Source organism: Plecotus auritus, assembly GCF_963455305.1.
Source record: "Plecotus auritus genome assembly, chromosome: 10".
Lineage (NCBI taxonomy): Eukaryota > Metazoa > Chordata > Mammalia > Chiroptera > Vespertilionidae > Plecotus > Plecotus auritus.
In genome coordinates, this window is record NC_137785.1 from 21373428 (window position 1) to 21390949 (window position 17522).

General features: G+C 42.0%; 1 protein-coding gene and 1 long non-coding RNA gene across 3 annotated transcripts in view; one reads left to right on the top strand and one right to left on the bottom strand.

The window, feature by feature from the left end:
* Nucleotides 1–17522, top strand: part of PLCG2 (phospholipase C gamma 2) — a 141631-nt gene that overhangs the window by 111964 nt on the left and 12145 nt on the right. For both annotated transcript variants that reach the window (XM_080646056.1, XM_080646055.1), the window contains exons 28-31: nt 1154–1299; nt 2276–2390; nt 3302–3469; nt 15231–15319. In XM_080646056.1, coding sequence (XP_080502182.1) covers nt 1154–1299; nt 2276–2390; nt 3302–3469; nt 15231–15319 — 518 coding nt within the window. The remainder of the gene's footprint in view (nt 1–1153; nt 1300–2275; nt 2391–3301; nt 3470–15230; nt 15320–17522) is intronic.
* Nucleotides 1–17522, bottom strand: part of LOC308236394 — a 52159-nt gene that overhangs the window by 868 nt on the left and 33769 nt on the right. Inside the window, exons 4-5 of the long non-coding RNA XR_013959275.1 lie at nt 3448–3529; nt 2262–2514 (exon numbers count right to left, since the gene is read on the bottom strand). This is a non-coding gene — a long non-coding RNA (uncharacterized lncRNA). The remainder of the gene's footprint in view (nt 1–2261; nt 2515–3447; nt 3530–17522) is intronic.

Below are 17522 nucleotides of genomic sequence, written 5' to 3' on the forward strand. Positions count from 1 at the left end.
GACTTTAGGTGTTGGTTAAGCCTCTTTTGGGGATCTCTTCGTCAGTGGTGTCCTCTCTCTGGCTTTTATGCCTGTGTAGGATCCCACTGACTAGAACCATCATTTATTCAGCTGCCCCCTGCTGAGGCACATTTAGGTTACTCCCCATCTTTTGCTATTCCAGATGGCACTGCCTTCTGTAACCTTCTGTGAGCATCGCGTCACAGATGCGGCGCTGCATCTGTCAGACAATTCTCAGGCAGGCAGGGTGCGTCAAACATCACTAGCGTTTTGATCAACCTGGCCCTGAGGACAACCACTGAACACCTGTATCCAGTGGTGCCTGAGCTGAGACACTCGGCCACACGCCTCCCTAGAGATTGTGTGTGCGATTGCAAACTGGTAATGCATTTGAATACATCCTTCTGGCATAACTCCATCAACTTAGTTTTATCACACTTTCTAATCTTTGCCCACCTGATTGATAGATGAAAACTGCTGTCACCTGTCATTGAAGCTTCCCTTATTGGTTTTGCCCTTATGAGTCACAGGAGCAGTTTCTCATGTATTTAGGAAGCACTTGCTTTTTCTTTTCTACAAACTGTTCACGCTTCTGACCCAGCTGTTCTAATGGGGTGTAGGTATTTATAGCGCACACATATCAGATCTCTTAGTAGGTTAACTTTATATGTACAGGGTGTCCCAAAAAATGTACACACACTTTCTTTCTGATAGCTCAATTGATGTTTGTTTCTTTTCAGATTTAACCCATTGGAATGAATAATTATTCAAAGTGTGTATACATTTTTGGGGGACACCGTATATTTATTTGACATTTGAGTTAGAAGGATTTTTCTTTCCACAGCATGTCTTAACTTTTGCGGAAATTTTTTCCTCTATAGACATATTTTTAATTATCTTTTTTTTAATGTTTCATACTTGGAAAGTGTTTCCTGGTCTGATAATTTTTTTAAAAAGCTCATATTTTTCTCCCAGTAATATGAGTTTTCCATGGATTTTTAAAAAAATCCATATTTTGAGTTTAGATATCTTAACAACTGGCTTAAATTATTTTTGGAAAAATGAGCAAATCATTCCCCACCTGACACCACCTGGCCCAGGAGGCCAGCCTTTTCCTGCCTGACTTCCATCAGCAGTGCCCTTTCCTTCCCAGACAAATACATGCAGATGAACCAGGCCTTGTTTTCACTCAACGGGAGGACCGGCTACGTCCTGCAACCCGAGAGCATGAGGACGGAGAAGTACGACCCCATGCCGCCCGAGTCCCAGAGGAAGATTCTGATGACCTTGACAGTCAAGGTAAGTGACGCCTGTCATTTTGTTTAAACCATCACATGGTTTGAGGATTTAAATTACAGTGCACCCCAGAGGAGAAAGGGAGACAGACCCTCTCAGATCCATGTTGGACACCTTACTCATGTCATCTGCGGGGCTAAGGTATGAATCCAGCTCTTGCAGGGTTCAGGAGGGTATCTCCTGGGTCCCAGCGAGGACAGATTCTCGACAGGAAAACGGACCTTTGGTCTTTATAGAGGGGAGTGTTTGTCCCCACAGTGGCCATATTTAAGGGTGAAAGCTTTTTAAAATTCATTCAACTTTCAGAGAATGTATGGTCTCTTTATGAGAATTTTTGTTTTTCCTCTTTATGCAAGGTAGAAAAAAAGTTGCATTTCTCATAAGATTAAGGAGGGGAAAAAATGAAGCTTTTGCAACCAAAGGCCTTTAAAAGAAAATCACACACACTCCCCCATCCTTTCCTGGGAGCTCTCCCTGTGGGTGCGCACCTGGGCATGGGCGGATGCGTTTTTGTGCTCAGGTGAGGTCCTCCTGTTGATTCTGATGGCCTGGGCGCCCTGCTCCTAGCTCAGCTTAACACAGGGGTGGGGAACATCAGGCCCTGCCAAGGCATTAGGGGTGGTTAATTAAATGTTTGATCAAATATAGCAGGCTAATTTTTAAGGTGATAATTTTGTAAGGCTCACAAATGGTGTTATAAATACCCAAATGGCCCTTGGCAGAGAAAAGGTTCCCCACCCCTGTCCTCACAGCTGTAGGAATCCACCCCCATTTTCTCATCCACGAGAAGGAAACAGTGGTGGGATCCACTTGACAAGGTTGTCAGGACTTCTCCAATGAAGAAATGGAGGCTGGTTTGAACTCATGTGGTCTGACCCTAGAATCCACCTAGCTCCCTGCCAGCCCACCCACGCAGAACTTGTTATCTCTTCCCAGGGTGGGTCTGGGAGAATCCCAGTACTTACCTTTGGTCTCCTAGGTTCTCGGGGCTCGCCATCTCCCCAAGCTCGGACGAAGTATCGCATGTCCCTTTGTGGAGGTGGAAATATGTGGAGCCGAATATGACAACAACAAGTTTAAGACGACGGTTGTGAGTAAGTCGCCTGGGTACATCCTTCTCTTAAACTTCAAGCGAGTTGAGTCACATGTTGGGGGGGTTGTAAGGCACGTTGTTTGGCCGTGTCTTTTCCTTCGTCCCTTTTGCTCACTGTGGTTCAGCTTGGGGAGGGGAAACGGGACCACGTGATTAGTCGGATTGTACCCCTTGCTGTGATGCTCTGCCCCTAACGCAGGCAGCAGGGCCCTCGCTCTGTGCCACAGCCCCACCCGCTTCATCTCCTTAGCCCAAGACAGGAGCAGAGACACAGAGGATGTGATGCCTGACCCACAGGCTGCAGCCTAACCCGGGGGATCTTTTCCCACAGAGGGCAGGGAGACCTAGGAATGCTTGTTCTTCTACTTTATCCAGGAAGACACCGTGAACTGGCAGGCTGGGGTCACTGCTCCTGGTGAAAGGTGGCTCACTGGCAGCTCACACGCTAATCAGTGAAACTGGTGTTTGTGGAGGGTGGCAGGTTCTCCCCTGACAACCACAGACCCACGCTGGCTCTACCTCTTCAGACGGCCTGACCCACCCCCTCAGCTCTTCCGTGCCCACCATTCCTTCTCTGCTGCGGCCTCCCTTCCGCATCCTGGGGAGTTGAGATGGGAGCTGTATAAAGGGGTCTCCCCCGCCTTACTCAGGCCTGTGACAACCGCTTTACCACGATTGCTACTGGAAAAAAGATTATTCCTATTTTCTTAGATCAGTGATTGGCAAACTCATTAGTCAACAGAGCGGCAAACCGTGGCTCACGAGCCACCCGCAGTTTGCTGACCACTGTCTTAGATGCATATTTACACAGTTGCTAAGGAGATTCAAAGCCCAGCCGATGCATGTAAAGATGGTTTTCCCAGGAGGGGGCAGGACGAATGGCGTCTTTAATAAGCTTTGATCACCTTCCAGATGACAATGGCCTAAGCCCTGTTTGGGCTTCAACGCAGGAGAAGGTGACATTTGAAATTTATGATCCAAACCTGGCATTTCTGCGCTTTGTTGTGTATGAGGAAGATATGTTCAGCGACCCCAACTTTCTCGCTCATGCTACTTACCCCATTAAAGGAATCAAATCAGGTAAGCGGCTTCTCATTAAGAGGTTCGGCTTGGGCTAGCATTGTTCTGTGGTCCGTGCTGCTGGATTAAAAAGAATGAAAACGCATTTTCCCTGGTTTTTCTGAAGTCACTGCAAAACCAATTAGGAGGCTTAGGCGGCTGATCTCGTGGTAGTGCCCGTGGCACACGGGCAGGCCCTCATTCAGCACAGGCACGGGGAAGGTGACGGAATTGGACTGTGAGTTGATTTTCCACCTGGCACTGTGGTTTGATTTCATTTGGGAAGGTGAGAAGCTGATGCCTGTCCTCAGCCAGGGGCTAGCTGCTAGTTGGGCCTCCCACCCTCGCTCTGGCTGGGAAGGAGAAGGCCTTCAGCAATGGAGTGAATTACCATCATAGGTCATAGGTCTGCCTCTTCCGAGTCAGCTGGGCAAATTGCTGAAGCTTCAGGGCTTCACTTGCCTCTTTTTTTCAATTGTAACTTTCTTTCATGCTGAACAAAACACAAAACCCCTTATACTTTGAGAAGGGGCATTTTATATTTGCCTGGGCCCAAGCTGGGTCATGTGACCAGCTGCTGGGAATCAGGAGACTGAGTCGCACAGCTCCAGGCCAGACAGACTCCCCCAGGCAGGAGGAGATTTGGGGCAGATGAGCTTGGTGCCGCTTCCTGTATAGTTTCTCTAATTCATTTTCCTGCCGGATTTTATGTAGAATGTTGCCAAACAGACCCGCACTTGATGTTGAATTCCCTTCTTCCCCTTTCTTAGTATTTGAGACATAAGATCATATAGATCCTTCTGGATTCCTCATGAGGTCACTGTTTCCCTGTTTTCTAAGCATTCTTTTCTCGATGTTGTTTGGAAACTTTTGGTCCTGTTTCCTGGGGGTCTTTCCCCCCAAACGTAGAACATAATGGATATTCCCTACATTTCTAGATGATAAGTCTGATCATTTCCATCACTGGGCACTTGCCAGGCATGCTGGGGATTCTGGTTAAGAACATGCAGGTCCCTGAGCCCATTCCTAGGTGTGGATTCAGCTGGTCCAGGTTGGGCCCTAGGAATCTGCGTGCTTAGCCAGCTCCTCAGATGGATCCCAGGATGGCACTTGAGAAAACTGAGCTAGACTGAGGCTGCCCATCTTATTATCATCAAGGAAACAAATTCTTAAGCAAATGAGTAGATTAAACAAGAACCCTAGAAATGTTTAAACTGCCTGCTTTTTAGTACTTTAGAAATATCCCGCTTCCTAATTTACTCTAATAAGGATAGCAAATGCTCATTTTAAGTCCCAGAGGCCTTATATTGTGCAACCCCTCTTGGTTAACTTGCCCACTACATTAAACCCAGCAATTTAGGTACAGTTCTTAACTTTGTAATTTGCCTCTTTTAAAATAAATAAGGCTTAGGACCAATTCCTTTTTAGGGTAACTGCCCATGTCCACCCTGCATGTGGACTCACCCAGCTGTTACATATGTCCCCTGGAAGGCTAAGGGCCATGAGCACCGCAGCCCCTCCCAGCTCCTTGAGGAGATCAGAGCCTTTTTACCTGCCACCACACTGTGTCGTGTTATCTAGAAAATGCTATGGCTTAGCTTGAAGATTTAAAAAACAAAGACTAAAACTTCAAGGAGGATGGAAACTGTGACTCTCCCTGTTCCAGCTTTGACAATGCCTGGCACATCCATATTCATGGAGGAAATGAAATAAAGTGAACAACCCCTTTGTGCAGAAGGCATTGGGGGCCTTCTGAACGCAAAAATAAACTTTGCCCATTGTCATTAGGGATGCGCTTAAGCTTTTAAGCCAGCTGGGCCCGGGGAAGGAAGGAAAACATCATTTATTGTGTGAGGTGCCTTAAACTCTTTCCCCTTTAATCCTCATAGCAATCGGTGAAAGAGGTTTTATCACCTCTGCTTTTTAAACAGGAACACGTGGGGGCCTAGAGATGTTAATGAACTTGCTCAAGGTCACACACCTGTAAGACGACGGCTGGATCCAAACCTAGGAATGTCTGACCTCAAACCCTGTGTTCTTCCAGCTGTCCAGGCCTCCTCTACTCTTCCTAAGCCAAAATACTGCTCTTACTTCAAAAGAAGTCGCTAGTCCCCTTTCCTCTGTGACACAACTAGAAACAAACTCTGTTTTTGGTGAAACTGGCAAACACCTTTCAGTCCCAATTCCCAGTGTACATGAAGGGCTGCTTGTATCCATGAGACCTGGGCAGTGAGGGGAGGTACACGGAGCTGGAGGCAAAGGGGACCGAACACACTCTTCTCCACATGCTGAGTGCAGCAGTCCCACTTTACTTGGAACCATGTTAGTGGAGGGCACGGGCTGCCTGGCAGCCTCCCCAGACACCATGGAGCAATCAGATTCCAGTACATTCGAACAGTCTGTCAACAGACTGCCTTCTTCCCCACTGTCCACAGACCAGCTCCTTAGAGATTCAGGATCTCAGGCCCTACTCCAGCCCTCCTGACTCAGAATCTGCATTTTAAGAAGACCCACAAGTTGTTCACACCTTCGTTAAAGTTGAGGAAGCACTAAGCTAGACTGCAAGAATTCTGAGGGGATCCAGGCAAAAGTCACCAAGCATACAAACCAACAACCGAATTCCCATCACCTGTGTAAAGGGCAAATAGGTCAGAAAACTTCTCTACAGCAGTATTCCAGGAGAACAATGTCCCCAAAATCCTCCAGGGAAAAGACTAAGACTCGGGAGTTTTAAACTCACTCACTGGCACTCAGGCATAAAATTAAAGGGCGGATGCATTCAAACATGCACAGTTCAGGGATTACATGTCCCAGGAGTTCATATTGAAGAGAACAAAGAAGACACATCTACCAGCCAAGATATCAACAGAAAAATTCAGTAAAAGGGTGGTGAGAATTGAACATTTTTTTAAATTATGCATTTCATTGTATCAATTTTATATCAGAAAAAGAACATAGTAAATAAATGTTGAGCACTAGCTAATGAGATGCACGCTGACATATTCAGGGGGAAGTGTACAGATGTCTTCATCTCACTTTGAAATACACACGATAGCTTGATGGGTGGAGAAATGTGATAAAAAGGTATAGTAAAAGGTTAATGATGAGATCTAGGTAATCGTTATACAAGTGTTCCTTATAATATTCTTTTTTAGCTTTGCTGTATAAATGTCAGAAAAATATAACCAAGCCTCCCTTTGTGGGAGAATTATGGTTATAAAATGGAACATACATTATACACCATGCCAGTGTAGAAATAATGCAGTTTTACCAAATTAGGGGGAGAAAAGGTGTACAGGGTGTGTAAGCATGCCAATATCCTCATCTTAAGCAGTGGAAAGCAATTGATTCAATAGATACTATTCACAGGTTATAAACCAACTGATAGTAAAAGGTTCTCTAAGAGCTCCACCCAGGTTCTCTGGCTGACCTGCAGGCCCCAGCAGAAAGAGGAAGGCACCATGGTATGCATACAAAGTTGGCTCCTCCACCAGGAGATTGATCCAGTGGGTACAGCAGGATGCTGCTTTTTACACCCACTGGGCTGCACACACAAGGGATTCGCCCTGTCCACAAAGACGTGGCAAAACTTTGCAGTGCCCATACACAGAGCTGCCCCAGGCAGTGAGTAAGGTCCTGCTGTATGCTTTTTCTCTGGGTAGGGCAGCCTTTCATGCAGAGTCATTAGGTCATTGAGAAACAGGCTTGCAGAGTAGTCCCGCCCAGACCCTGCTCTAAGGGTGGACAATTAAAGCAATCGGACATGCACACAGGGCTGCTGGCACAGCTGAGCACAGGAGCGGCACTGCCTTGAGAGGGAGCAGAACAAGCAAAGTGCAGCTGTGCATACACCATACCTGCCCCCTCAGAGACAGGGCAGAACTGGCGGGGCATTAAGACACAAGCATGAAAAGCAGCCCCACCCAGGCCCTGACTCTGTTCTGATCACAGATAGAGCAACAGGGCACACCAAGAAGGTACCTAGCCGTCCCATCTACATCAGGTAGCCTCACCCAGATTAGAAGGGCAAGGAAGCACACACAGCAGACTGGCTCCACTTGGAACTGATTTCTCAGGCCAGGAGACACCCAAGGCACCTCACATGCCTGCTCTGAATACAATGGGACTGCCGAAACTATGCAACCCCTGGTCTACACAGAGACCACTCTTTCAAGACTGGGATGGATAGTTATTCTATCCAACTCATAGGAACAAACACAGTAAGTCAAACAAAATGGAGAAACAGAAGAATTTGACCCAAATGAAATAATAAGAAAAATCTCCAGAAAAAAACAACCAATGAAATGGATATAAGTAATTTGCCTGATAAATAATTCAAAGAAATGGTCATAAGAAAGCTCAATGAACCTGGTCATGCAGTAGAGGAACTCAGCACCCCAACGAAGAGAGAGAAAATGTAATAGAGAAGCAATCAGAGATGAAGAATACAGAAGGAATTGACAGAAGATTAGTTAATACAGAATAATGGATTAGCTACCTGGAAGACAGAATGGAAGAAATCATCCCATCAGAAAAGCAAAATGAAAAAAAAATTTTAATGAGGATAATATAAGAGATCTTTGAGATAATATCAAACATCTTAACATTTGCATTATAGGGAGTCCAGATGGAAAAGAAAGAGAGAAAGGGGCAGAGAGAATATTTGAAGAAATAATGTTTGAAAACTATCTTAATTTAGCAAAGGAAACAAATATCCAGGTCCAGGAAGCAAAGAGAGTTCCAAAGAGACCCACATCAAGACATATTGTAATTATACAAGGTAAAAGTTAAAAATGAGAGACACTCTTAAAGGCACCAGGAAGGAAACATCAAATCACATATAAGGGAAACCCCATAAGGTTATCAGCTGATTTCTCACAAGCAACTTTACATGCCAGAAGGTAGTGATGGAGATATTTAAAGTGCTGAAAGAAAGGAATGTATCCAACTACTATGCTGAAATTAATACAGAATACTATTCAAAATAAACTGTAATTGAAAAATAAACTAAAAAAGAATCTATAACCTAGAGTACTATATCTAACAAGGTTATCATTCAGAGTTGAAGGAGAGATAAAAGATAAAGATTTTCCTAAACAAGAAAAACTAAAGGAGTTCATAACCAGTAAAATGGCCTTATAAGAGATGTTAAAGGGTTTTTTCTTTATGCAAAAAAAGAAAAGGCCACAACCAGAAATAAATACAGGAAAGAAAAAATTTTCACTGGTAAAGGCAAATATAAATAATCTCAGTGAATCCACCACTTAAAAAACTAATATGAAGGTTAAAAGACAGTAGTAGCAAAATTAACTATAACTACTATAAATAATCAGGGGCTACACTAAACAAAAAGATAGAAAACATGATATTAAAAACAGAACTGGGGAGCAAAAATATAGTGCTTTCAGAATATGATTGAACTTAAATGCTTATCAGCTTAAAATAGACTGATCTATCTACACACGCACACACACATATACAGATAGATAGATAGATATGAACCTCATGGTAGCCATAAACCAAAAAGAAAACCAACAAATTAAAAGGAAAGAGATCAAGAAGAAGAAGAAAGGAGCAGCAAAGAACAAAACAACCAAAACAAAAAACAAAAAAAACACATGTCAACAGGCACATGCTCATCAATAATTACTCTATGTATAAATGGACTAAACGCTCCAATCGAAAGACATAGGGTGGCAGAATGGACAAGAAATCAACCTGTCTATACGCTGCTTGCAATATACTCATGTTAGATTGAAAAACACATACAGACTGACAGTGAAGGGATAGAAAAATATATTCCATGCAAATAGAAACAAAAAGAAAGCTGGGGTCTCAATACTCACATCAGGCAAAATAAACTTCAAAACAAAGAATGTAAAAGGAAACCAAGAAGGACATTACATAATTTTAAAGGGGTCAACCCAAGAAGAGGATATAACAATTGTAAATACCTATGCACCCAACATAGAAGCACCCAAGAATATAAAGCAAATGTTAACGGACATAAATTAACAGTAATACTTTAGTGGTTGGCGACTTTAATATTACACTAACCTCAGTGGATAGATCATTCAGACAGAAACTTAATATAGAAATAATGGCCATAAATTCCACATTAGGCCAGTTTGATTTGATAGACATTTAAGAGCATTTCACCCCCAAATTGTAGATTACCCATGGACCATTTTCCAGGATAGATCACATACCTACAAGGCCACAAAACAAGCCTCAGTTAATGAGAGAAGATTGATATTATATCAACATATTTTCTAACTACAATGGCACGAAACTAGAAATCCACTACTGGAAGAAAACTGAAAAAATCATAAATACATGGAGATTAAACCAAATGCTTCTAAACAACCAGTGGGTCAAAGAGGAAGTCAGGAAGGAAATCAAACACTACCTTGAGACAAATGAAAATGAAAATACAACCTTACAAAATTTATGGGATGTAGCAAAAGCACTTACTACAGGAAAGTTTCTAGCTATACAGGCCTACCTCAAGAAGGAGGAAAAATCCCACATAAAATATCTTAATTTGCACATGAAGAAACTAGAAAATGAGGAACAAACAAAACCCAAAGTAAGTAGAAGGAAGGAAATAATAAAGATCAAAGTGGAAATAGAAAAAACAGTAGATTCATGAAAATAAGGGCTGGTTCTTTGAAAGGATAAATAAAATTGGCAAGCCTAGCAATACTCATTAAGCAAAAAAAAAAAAAAAAAAAAGAATACAAATAAATAAAATAAGAAATAAAATCAGAAATGAAAAATTTTTCCTTCCTGTATTTCTGGTTGTGGCCTTTTCTTTTTTGCATATTTTACAGTCAACATCACAGAAATACAAAGGATCATTAAAGAATACTATGAACAATTATATGCCAACAAATTAGAAGAAATACTACCTTCCAATACTAAACCAGGAAGAAACAGAGAATCTGAACAGACCAATTACTAGCAATAAAACAAACATTTAATAAAGAAAACTCCCAACAAACAAAAGCCCAGGATAAGATGATTCCACAAGTGAATTCTTTTTATATATATATATATATATATATATATATATATATATATATATATATATATATTTTATTGATTTTTTTTTTTTAAGAGAGGAAGGGAGAGGGATAGAGAGTTAGAAACATCGGTGAGAGAGAAACATCGATCAGCTGCTTCCTGCACACCCCCCACTGGGGATGTGCCCACAACCAAGGTACATGCCCTTGACTGGAATCGAACCTGGGACCTTTCAGTCCGCAGGCTCTATCCACTGGGCCAAACTGGTTAGGGCCACAAGTGAATTCTATCAATCACTTAAAGAAGAATTAGTACCTATCCTTCTCAAACTATTCCAAAAAAGTGAAGAGGAAGGAATACTTCTAAACTCATTCTACAAGCCAGCATAACCCTTATACCAAAATCAGACAAAGACACTAAAAAAGAGAATTACAGGCCAATATCTCTGATGAACATAGATGCCAAATTATCAACAACAACAAAAAACAAATTTAACAGTATTTAAAGGAATGTGCACAATGATCAAGTGGGATTTATAGCAGGGATGCAAGAGAGGTTCAACATCCACAAAACTAGTACTGTGATTCATCACATCAGCAAAACCAAGGATAAAATCATGATGATATCAATAAATGCTGAAAAAACATTTCATAGAATTCAACACCCATTTATGATTTTAAAAAACCTCTTAACAAAGTGGGTATAGATGCAGCTTAACTTGATCAAGACTCTCTCCCCCCCCCCTCTCTCTCTCTCTCTCTCTCTCTCTCTATATATATATATATATATATATATATATATATAGACAAGCACACAACTAACATCATACTCAATGGTAAAAACATGAAAGTTTTTCCTCTAAGATCAGGAACAAGATCAGGATGCCCACTCTCACCACTACTATACAATATAGTATTGGAAGTGCTAGCCACAGTAGACAAGAAAAAGAAATAAAGGCACCCATATTGGAAAGAAATAAAACTCACTATTTACAGATGACACAATACTATATATAGAAAACCCTAAAGAATCCACCCCAAATTAATAGAAATAATAAAGGAATTCAGTACAGTAGCAGGATACAGAATTAATATACAGAAATCTGTCACATTTCTACACACTAATAATGAATGATCAGAAGGAGAAATTAAGTAAGCAATACCATTTATAATTGTATCAAAAAGAATAAAATACCTAGGAATAAATTTAACCAAGGAAGTGAAAGACCTGTACTCTGAAAACTATAAAACACTGTAGGAAGTGAAAAGGACCTAAATAAATGGAAGGATATACCATGCTCATGGACTGGAAGGATTAATATAATTAAAATGACCATACTACCCAAAGCCATCTACAGATCCAGTGCAATTCCTATCAAAATAACAATGGCTGCCCTGGCCGGTTTGACTTGGAGGTTAGACTTGCAGGAGATGATATTTATAACATCATTCGTGGGCCCTAGGGATTATCCACTTAAAAATTAGCCTGCATGCAATATACAGATCTTGTAATGTAGAAACCCACACCTGAAACCTATATGTTCATGTTGACCAATGTCACCCCAATCAATTTAATAAAAAAAAAATTAGCCTGCTATATTTGGTCAAACATTTAATTAACTCACCCCTAATGCCCTGGCAGGGCCAGACTAAATGAGTTTGCGAGCCTTATGTGGCCCGCAGGCCAAACGGTCCCCACCCCTGGGTTAGAGTGTCAGCCTGTGCACTAAAGGGTTCAATTCCAGGTCAAGGGCATGTACCTGGGTTGCAGGTTCAATCCCTGGCCCCAGTCAGGGCACGTGCAGGAGGCAGCCAACTGATGTGTCTCTCTCAGATCAATGTTTCTTCCTCTCTCATTTTTTTTCTCCCACTTTCCAATAATTAATGGAAAATATATCCTCAGGATATATAACAAAATAGTAATAGGCCTTCTCAGAACTAGAATAATTAGTTCTAAAGCTTATGTGGTACCACAAAAGACCACAGATAGCCAAAGCAATCTTGAGAAAGAAGAACAAAGTTGGAGGTATAACGCTTCCTGATTTTAAGCTATATTACAAACCTATAATAATTAAAACAGCATGGTACTGACACAAAAAACAAACACATAGACCAATGGAACAGAATAGAGGGCCCAGAAATAAACCCTGTTTTTATGGTTAATTAATCTACAACAAAGTTTAGAGTATACAATGGAGTAATGACAATCTCTTCAACAAGTGGTGCTGGGGAAAATGGATAGATATATGCCTTCCCTATCCCCATCCCCAAAAAGAAAGAAATGGGACCACTCTTACACCATATTCAAAAATAAATTCAAAATGGATGAAAGACTTACCTGTAAGGCCTGAAACCACAAACCTCTAGAAGAAAAGACAGGTAGTAAGCTATTTGACACCAATCTGAGGAATATCTTAGCATACATCCCCTCAAGCAAGGGAAACAAAGGCAAAATAAACAAATGGGACTTCCTCAAACTAAAACGCTTCTGCACAGTGAAGGAAACCATCAACAAAACAAAACCAAAAAAAAAAAAAAATACCTACTGAATGGGAGAATATATTTACAAATGATATCTGATAAGGGGTTGATATCCAAAAGATATAAGAAACTCATACAACTCAATAACAACAACAAAAACCCCACAACAATCTAAAAAAATGTGCAGAGGACATGAAAAGACATTTCTCCAAAGAAAACATACAGATGGCCAACAGACATGAAAAGATGCTCAACATCATTAATCATCAGGAAAATGCAAATCAAAAACACAATGAATATCACCTCACACCAGTCAGAATGGCTGTTATTAAAAAGTTACAAATAACATGTGTTGGAGAAAAGGGAACCCTTGTGCACCGAGTGGAACTGCAAATTGGTGTAGTCAATATGAAAAACAGGATGAAGATTCCACTTCTGGGTATTTATCTGAAGAAAACAAAAACACTAATTCGAAAAGATATATGCACCCCTATGTTCATTGCACAATTATTTATAATATTTACAAAAGCCAAGATGTGGAATCAACCTAAATGTCCATCAATAGATGAATGGATAAAGCAGATGTGATACACACACACAATGGAATATTACACAGCAACAAAAAATGAAATTTTGTCATCTATGACAATATGTGTTGATTTTGAGGGTATTATACTGAGTGAAATAAGTCAGAGTAAGACAAGTACCATATGGTTTCACTTATCTGTGGAAACCAAAAAGAAATAAAAATAAAAATATAACACCCACAAACAAAACAAAAACTGCTCATAGAAAGAGAGACCAAAGGAATAGTTACTAGAGGGGAGGATGATGCTGGGAATGGTTGAAAAAAAGCGAAGGAGAATAGTCAATAATCCTATATAATAAAAGGCTAATATGCAAATCAACTGAATGGTGGAACGACTGGTTGCTATGGCGTGCACTGACCACCAGGGGGCAAACACTTAATGCAGGAGCTTCCCCCTGGTGGTCAGGGTGCTCCCATAGGGGGAGCACCGCTCAGCCAGAAACCTGAGCTGGGCTCACAGCTGACAAGCGCAGTAACAATGGCAGGAGCCTCTCCCGCCTCTGTGGCAGCAGTAAGGATGTCCGACTGACGGCTTAGGCCTGTTCCCCCTACTGGACATCCCCTGAGGGCTCTGGGACTGTGAGAGGATGCAGGCTGGGCTGAGGGACCCTCCCAAGTGCACGAATTTCGTGCACCGGGCCTCTAGTATGTAATAAGATTACTAGAATTAGTGGAGTAATCACATTGTAAGGTATAAAAATGTGGAATCACTATATTGTACACCTGACACTAATGTAACTAGTATAATATTGTATATTAACTTAAATTTAAAATTTTAATTTAACAAATAAAGCTTTCAAGTCAACCTAGAGCCATACAGTGAATCCCCAAGACACAGGATTAAATGGAAAATGGAAGGTTCAGAATAGCTTAGGTCAGGGTACTATTCTTTGCGATTTTAAAGGAAATTCAAACAAATGCAGAGACTGTTTTGGGATGATACTGTTAACAATGGTTCCTTGTGGAATAAGGGCTTATGAGTGGGTGGGGGTGAGCCTTGCATATTTACTGTGTATTCTTTTATACTACTTAACTAAAACAAGCAAACCAACCAACCTTTGACATGTGTTGCCTCAAACATTACTTAATGAGTGGTGGTGGCGGCAGGGGAATTCAGCTCTACCTCCACCTCCTCTAAGTAAACATTTGATTGTCAGACTCAGGTCCTAAGTGTAAACAGGGATAGACTTTCAGTGGAGGATAATCAATACTGCTCTGAACTGCCAAGGGACAGGAAGATTTCCTCCCATTGGAAATCTTTAAAGACACTCCCCCTCCTGTGCTTTGTAAAGGGCTAACTGGAGGAAATGGATGTGAGGATTCATTATTCTTTTGAGTCTTTGGCCTCTGGAGTACTTAAGGAATTGAACCATAGCTGCAGTCACTCTAAATTCAATGTGTAATGTTCTGTGGGTTTTAATTTCTTCTGAGGGAATCATTTTCATTTCTAGTTGGCAGATTTTTTTTTACTTCACTTCTCCGAATGGACCTGTCAGTCAAGGCTGTATCCTGGAGCCCCTCTCCATAACCATCAGGACAGGATCTCTGGCTTCCGGAAAGTCAGCCCCAGCATGGGGCACTGACCTCTCTGTGCCTTAAACCAGGCATGTGACCCCTGGGTACCCCAAGAAAGCCAAGGTCAGACATTAATTGCCTGCCTTTGCCTTGTTTTTCCATCCTGCTGCAGGATTTAGATCTGTTCCTCTGAAGAACGGGTACAGTGAAGACATTGAGCTGGCTTCCCTCCTGGTTTTCTGTGAGATGCGGCCAGTGCTGGTGAGTGAAGAGACACCTCGGGGTTCCCTGAGCTACGTCTGCTGGTGGGGTGGAAATGGTCAAGGAGTATGCTTGGCTGATGGACTCAAACCCACCGAGAATTATCTAGCCAAACATGCCACATCATTACAAAAGAATTCCTTTCAGCTACAGATTTCCCCATAGGTCCTTTTTTCTCCCAGCATCCATCCTTCTTGGAGAATACTGCATGGTTCTAGGAGTGGCTATGTCATTGGAAAGGGAGAAGCTCTTTGGAAGCTCCTCATAGTTTCATTTTAGCAAGAGCCAGGCAAGATAATGCTCTTCTAGATAAGTTCATCCTTCCTGGGTGCCATTCTCTGCCTGTGGTTCTTGGGCAGTGGTCGGCAAACTGCAACTCGTGAGCCACATGTGGCTCGCGAGCCGCGGTTTGCCGCTCTGTTGACTAATGAGTGTACCGACCACTCTCATATACTACCCTTTACCTCTTTGCACACAATATGCCACAATTGCCTAATCCTCACAGCTTCCAACTACACGGTAACATTTAGTTTAGGACAGTGGTCGGCAAACTCATTAGTCAACAGAGCCAAATATCAACAGTACAACGATTGAAATTTCTTTTGAGAGCCAAATTTTATAAACTTAAACTTCTTCTAACGCCACTTCTTCAAAATAGACTCGCCCAGGCCTTGGTATTTTGTGGAAGAGCCACACTCAAGGGGCCAAAGAGCCATATGTGGCTCGAGAGCCGCAGTTTGCCGACCACGGGTCTAGGGTAATCCCTTAAAAGCACCCAACAAGGCCTTGTCATGGGGAAGGACATTCATAGAGCACAGCTTCCCACAGTAAGCAGCGCTCTTCTTGTGGTTCTCTCTGCTACTGGAGAGGCCTGCATTTTGGGTCCTTTTGTTTTGCCAAGGCCTTGAAGATACTTAATCCCTCCTTTCATTAGCCAGCTAGGGTAGACTTAGCAGAAAGGGCTTGGCCTCCTTGAACTATGCAAGAAGTTGTGATGGGATGCTGAGAACACTGCTCTGAGCTGTAGGTAGTTAAGGCCTTGGTTTGATGGTGGGTGAAGATGTGGATCCTTACTGTGATTCTGGACTTTCAGATTCTGAATCTTCTTGGTGGTCTCTCCCGCAGAATGAAACCCACTCAGCGTGTGTTTTTGCAAGTGCTCATACGTGGTCAATACAGTCTCCAAAGACCTTTCCAGTCCCTTGCCACAAAACCCAGTGCAGGCGGGGGGGGATTTCTGTGGTCAGTCCAGTTTTCTTGGGATAAACGAGGATCCTGGTTCCAGACCCCCGTACGCTGATGTGGGGTTAGTCAGTGCTTCTGGATACACATCTTGTTTTCTCAATCTGATTATTATCTGGGTAGAGAAGTCACAGCCTGTATGGTTTGCCATTCTTTTGGCTGCAAGAACTATACAGTGATGTCCTCAACCTGTGGACTGAAGGATCCCAGGTTCAATTCTGGTCATGGGCACGTACCTCAGTTGCAGGCTTGATCCAGACCCAAGCAGGTGGGAGGCAACCAATCGATGTCAATGTTTCTCTAAAAATCAATGGAAAAATATCCTCAGGTGAGGATTAACAACAACAACAAAAAGAATGGAAGTTGCTAATTTGGGAATTTCCAGAATCTAGCTGAGAACTACCAAATGGGAAAGGAGGATGGCAGGGGTGGGGACGCCTTTTAATAGCCATAGTCCATGCAGTAAAAATTCATGAACTCGACTCACAGGAGAGAACATAGCCTTTTCTGCATAGCTGTTTCAGTGTGGCAACTGTGATAGTTTTACATTCCAAAGCATTTTAGAAGCATCGAGATGAAAGGGGATGCAAAAATAAGAAGAGACAGAAAGCAATAAAAACAGGAAGCAGAGACTTAAAAGGAGCACTAGTTGGGGGCCCTAGAACCTCAGTGGCAGTCAAAGGCATCACTTTCTATTGGTAAAACATAAGCTCACAATAATGAAATTCTGTCTCAAAAAGGTAAGGGGGTAGATGATGGAAAGTTTTCCATTTTGAAACAATTTTTCAATGGTAGTGCTTTGGACTCTGTCAAAATAAGTGCAGTGTTTATGTGAAAATTATAGTTTTCACTTGAACCTTGATTTATGGATAAAAAAATCACCTTTCTTGATTCTTCCAGTGATAGAAATGCTTGGTCATGAAAGTTTATATCAATTCCTCCCTTTACCAGGCGCCTGAGT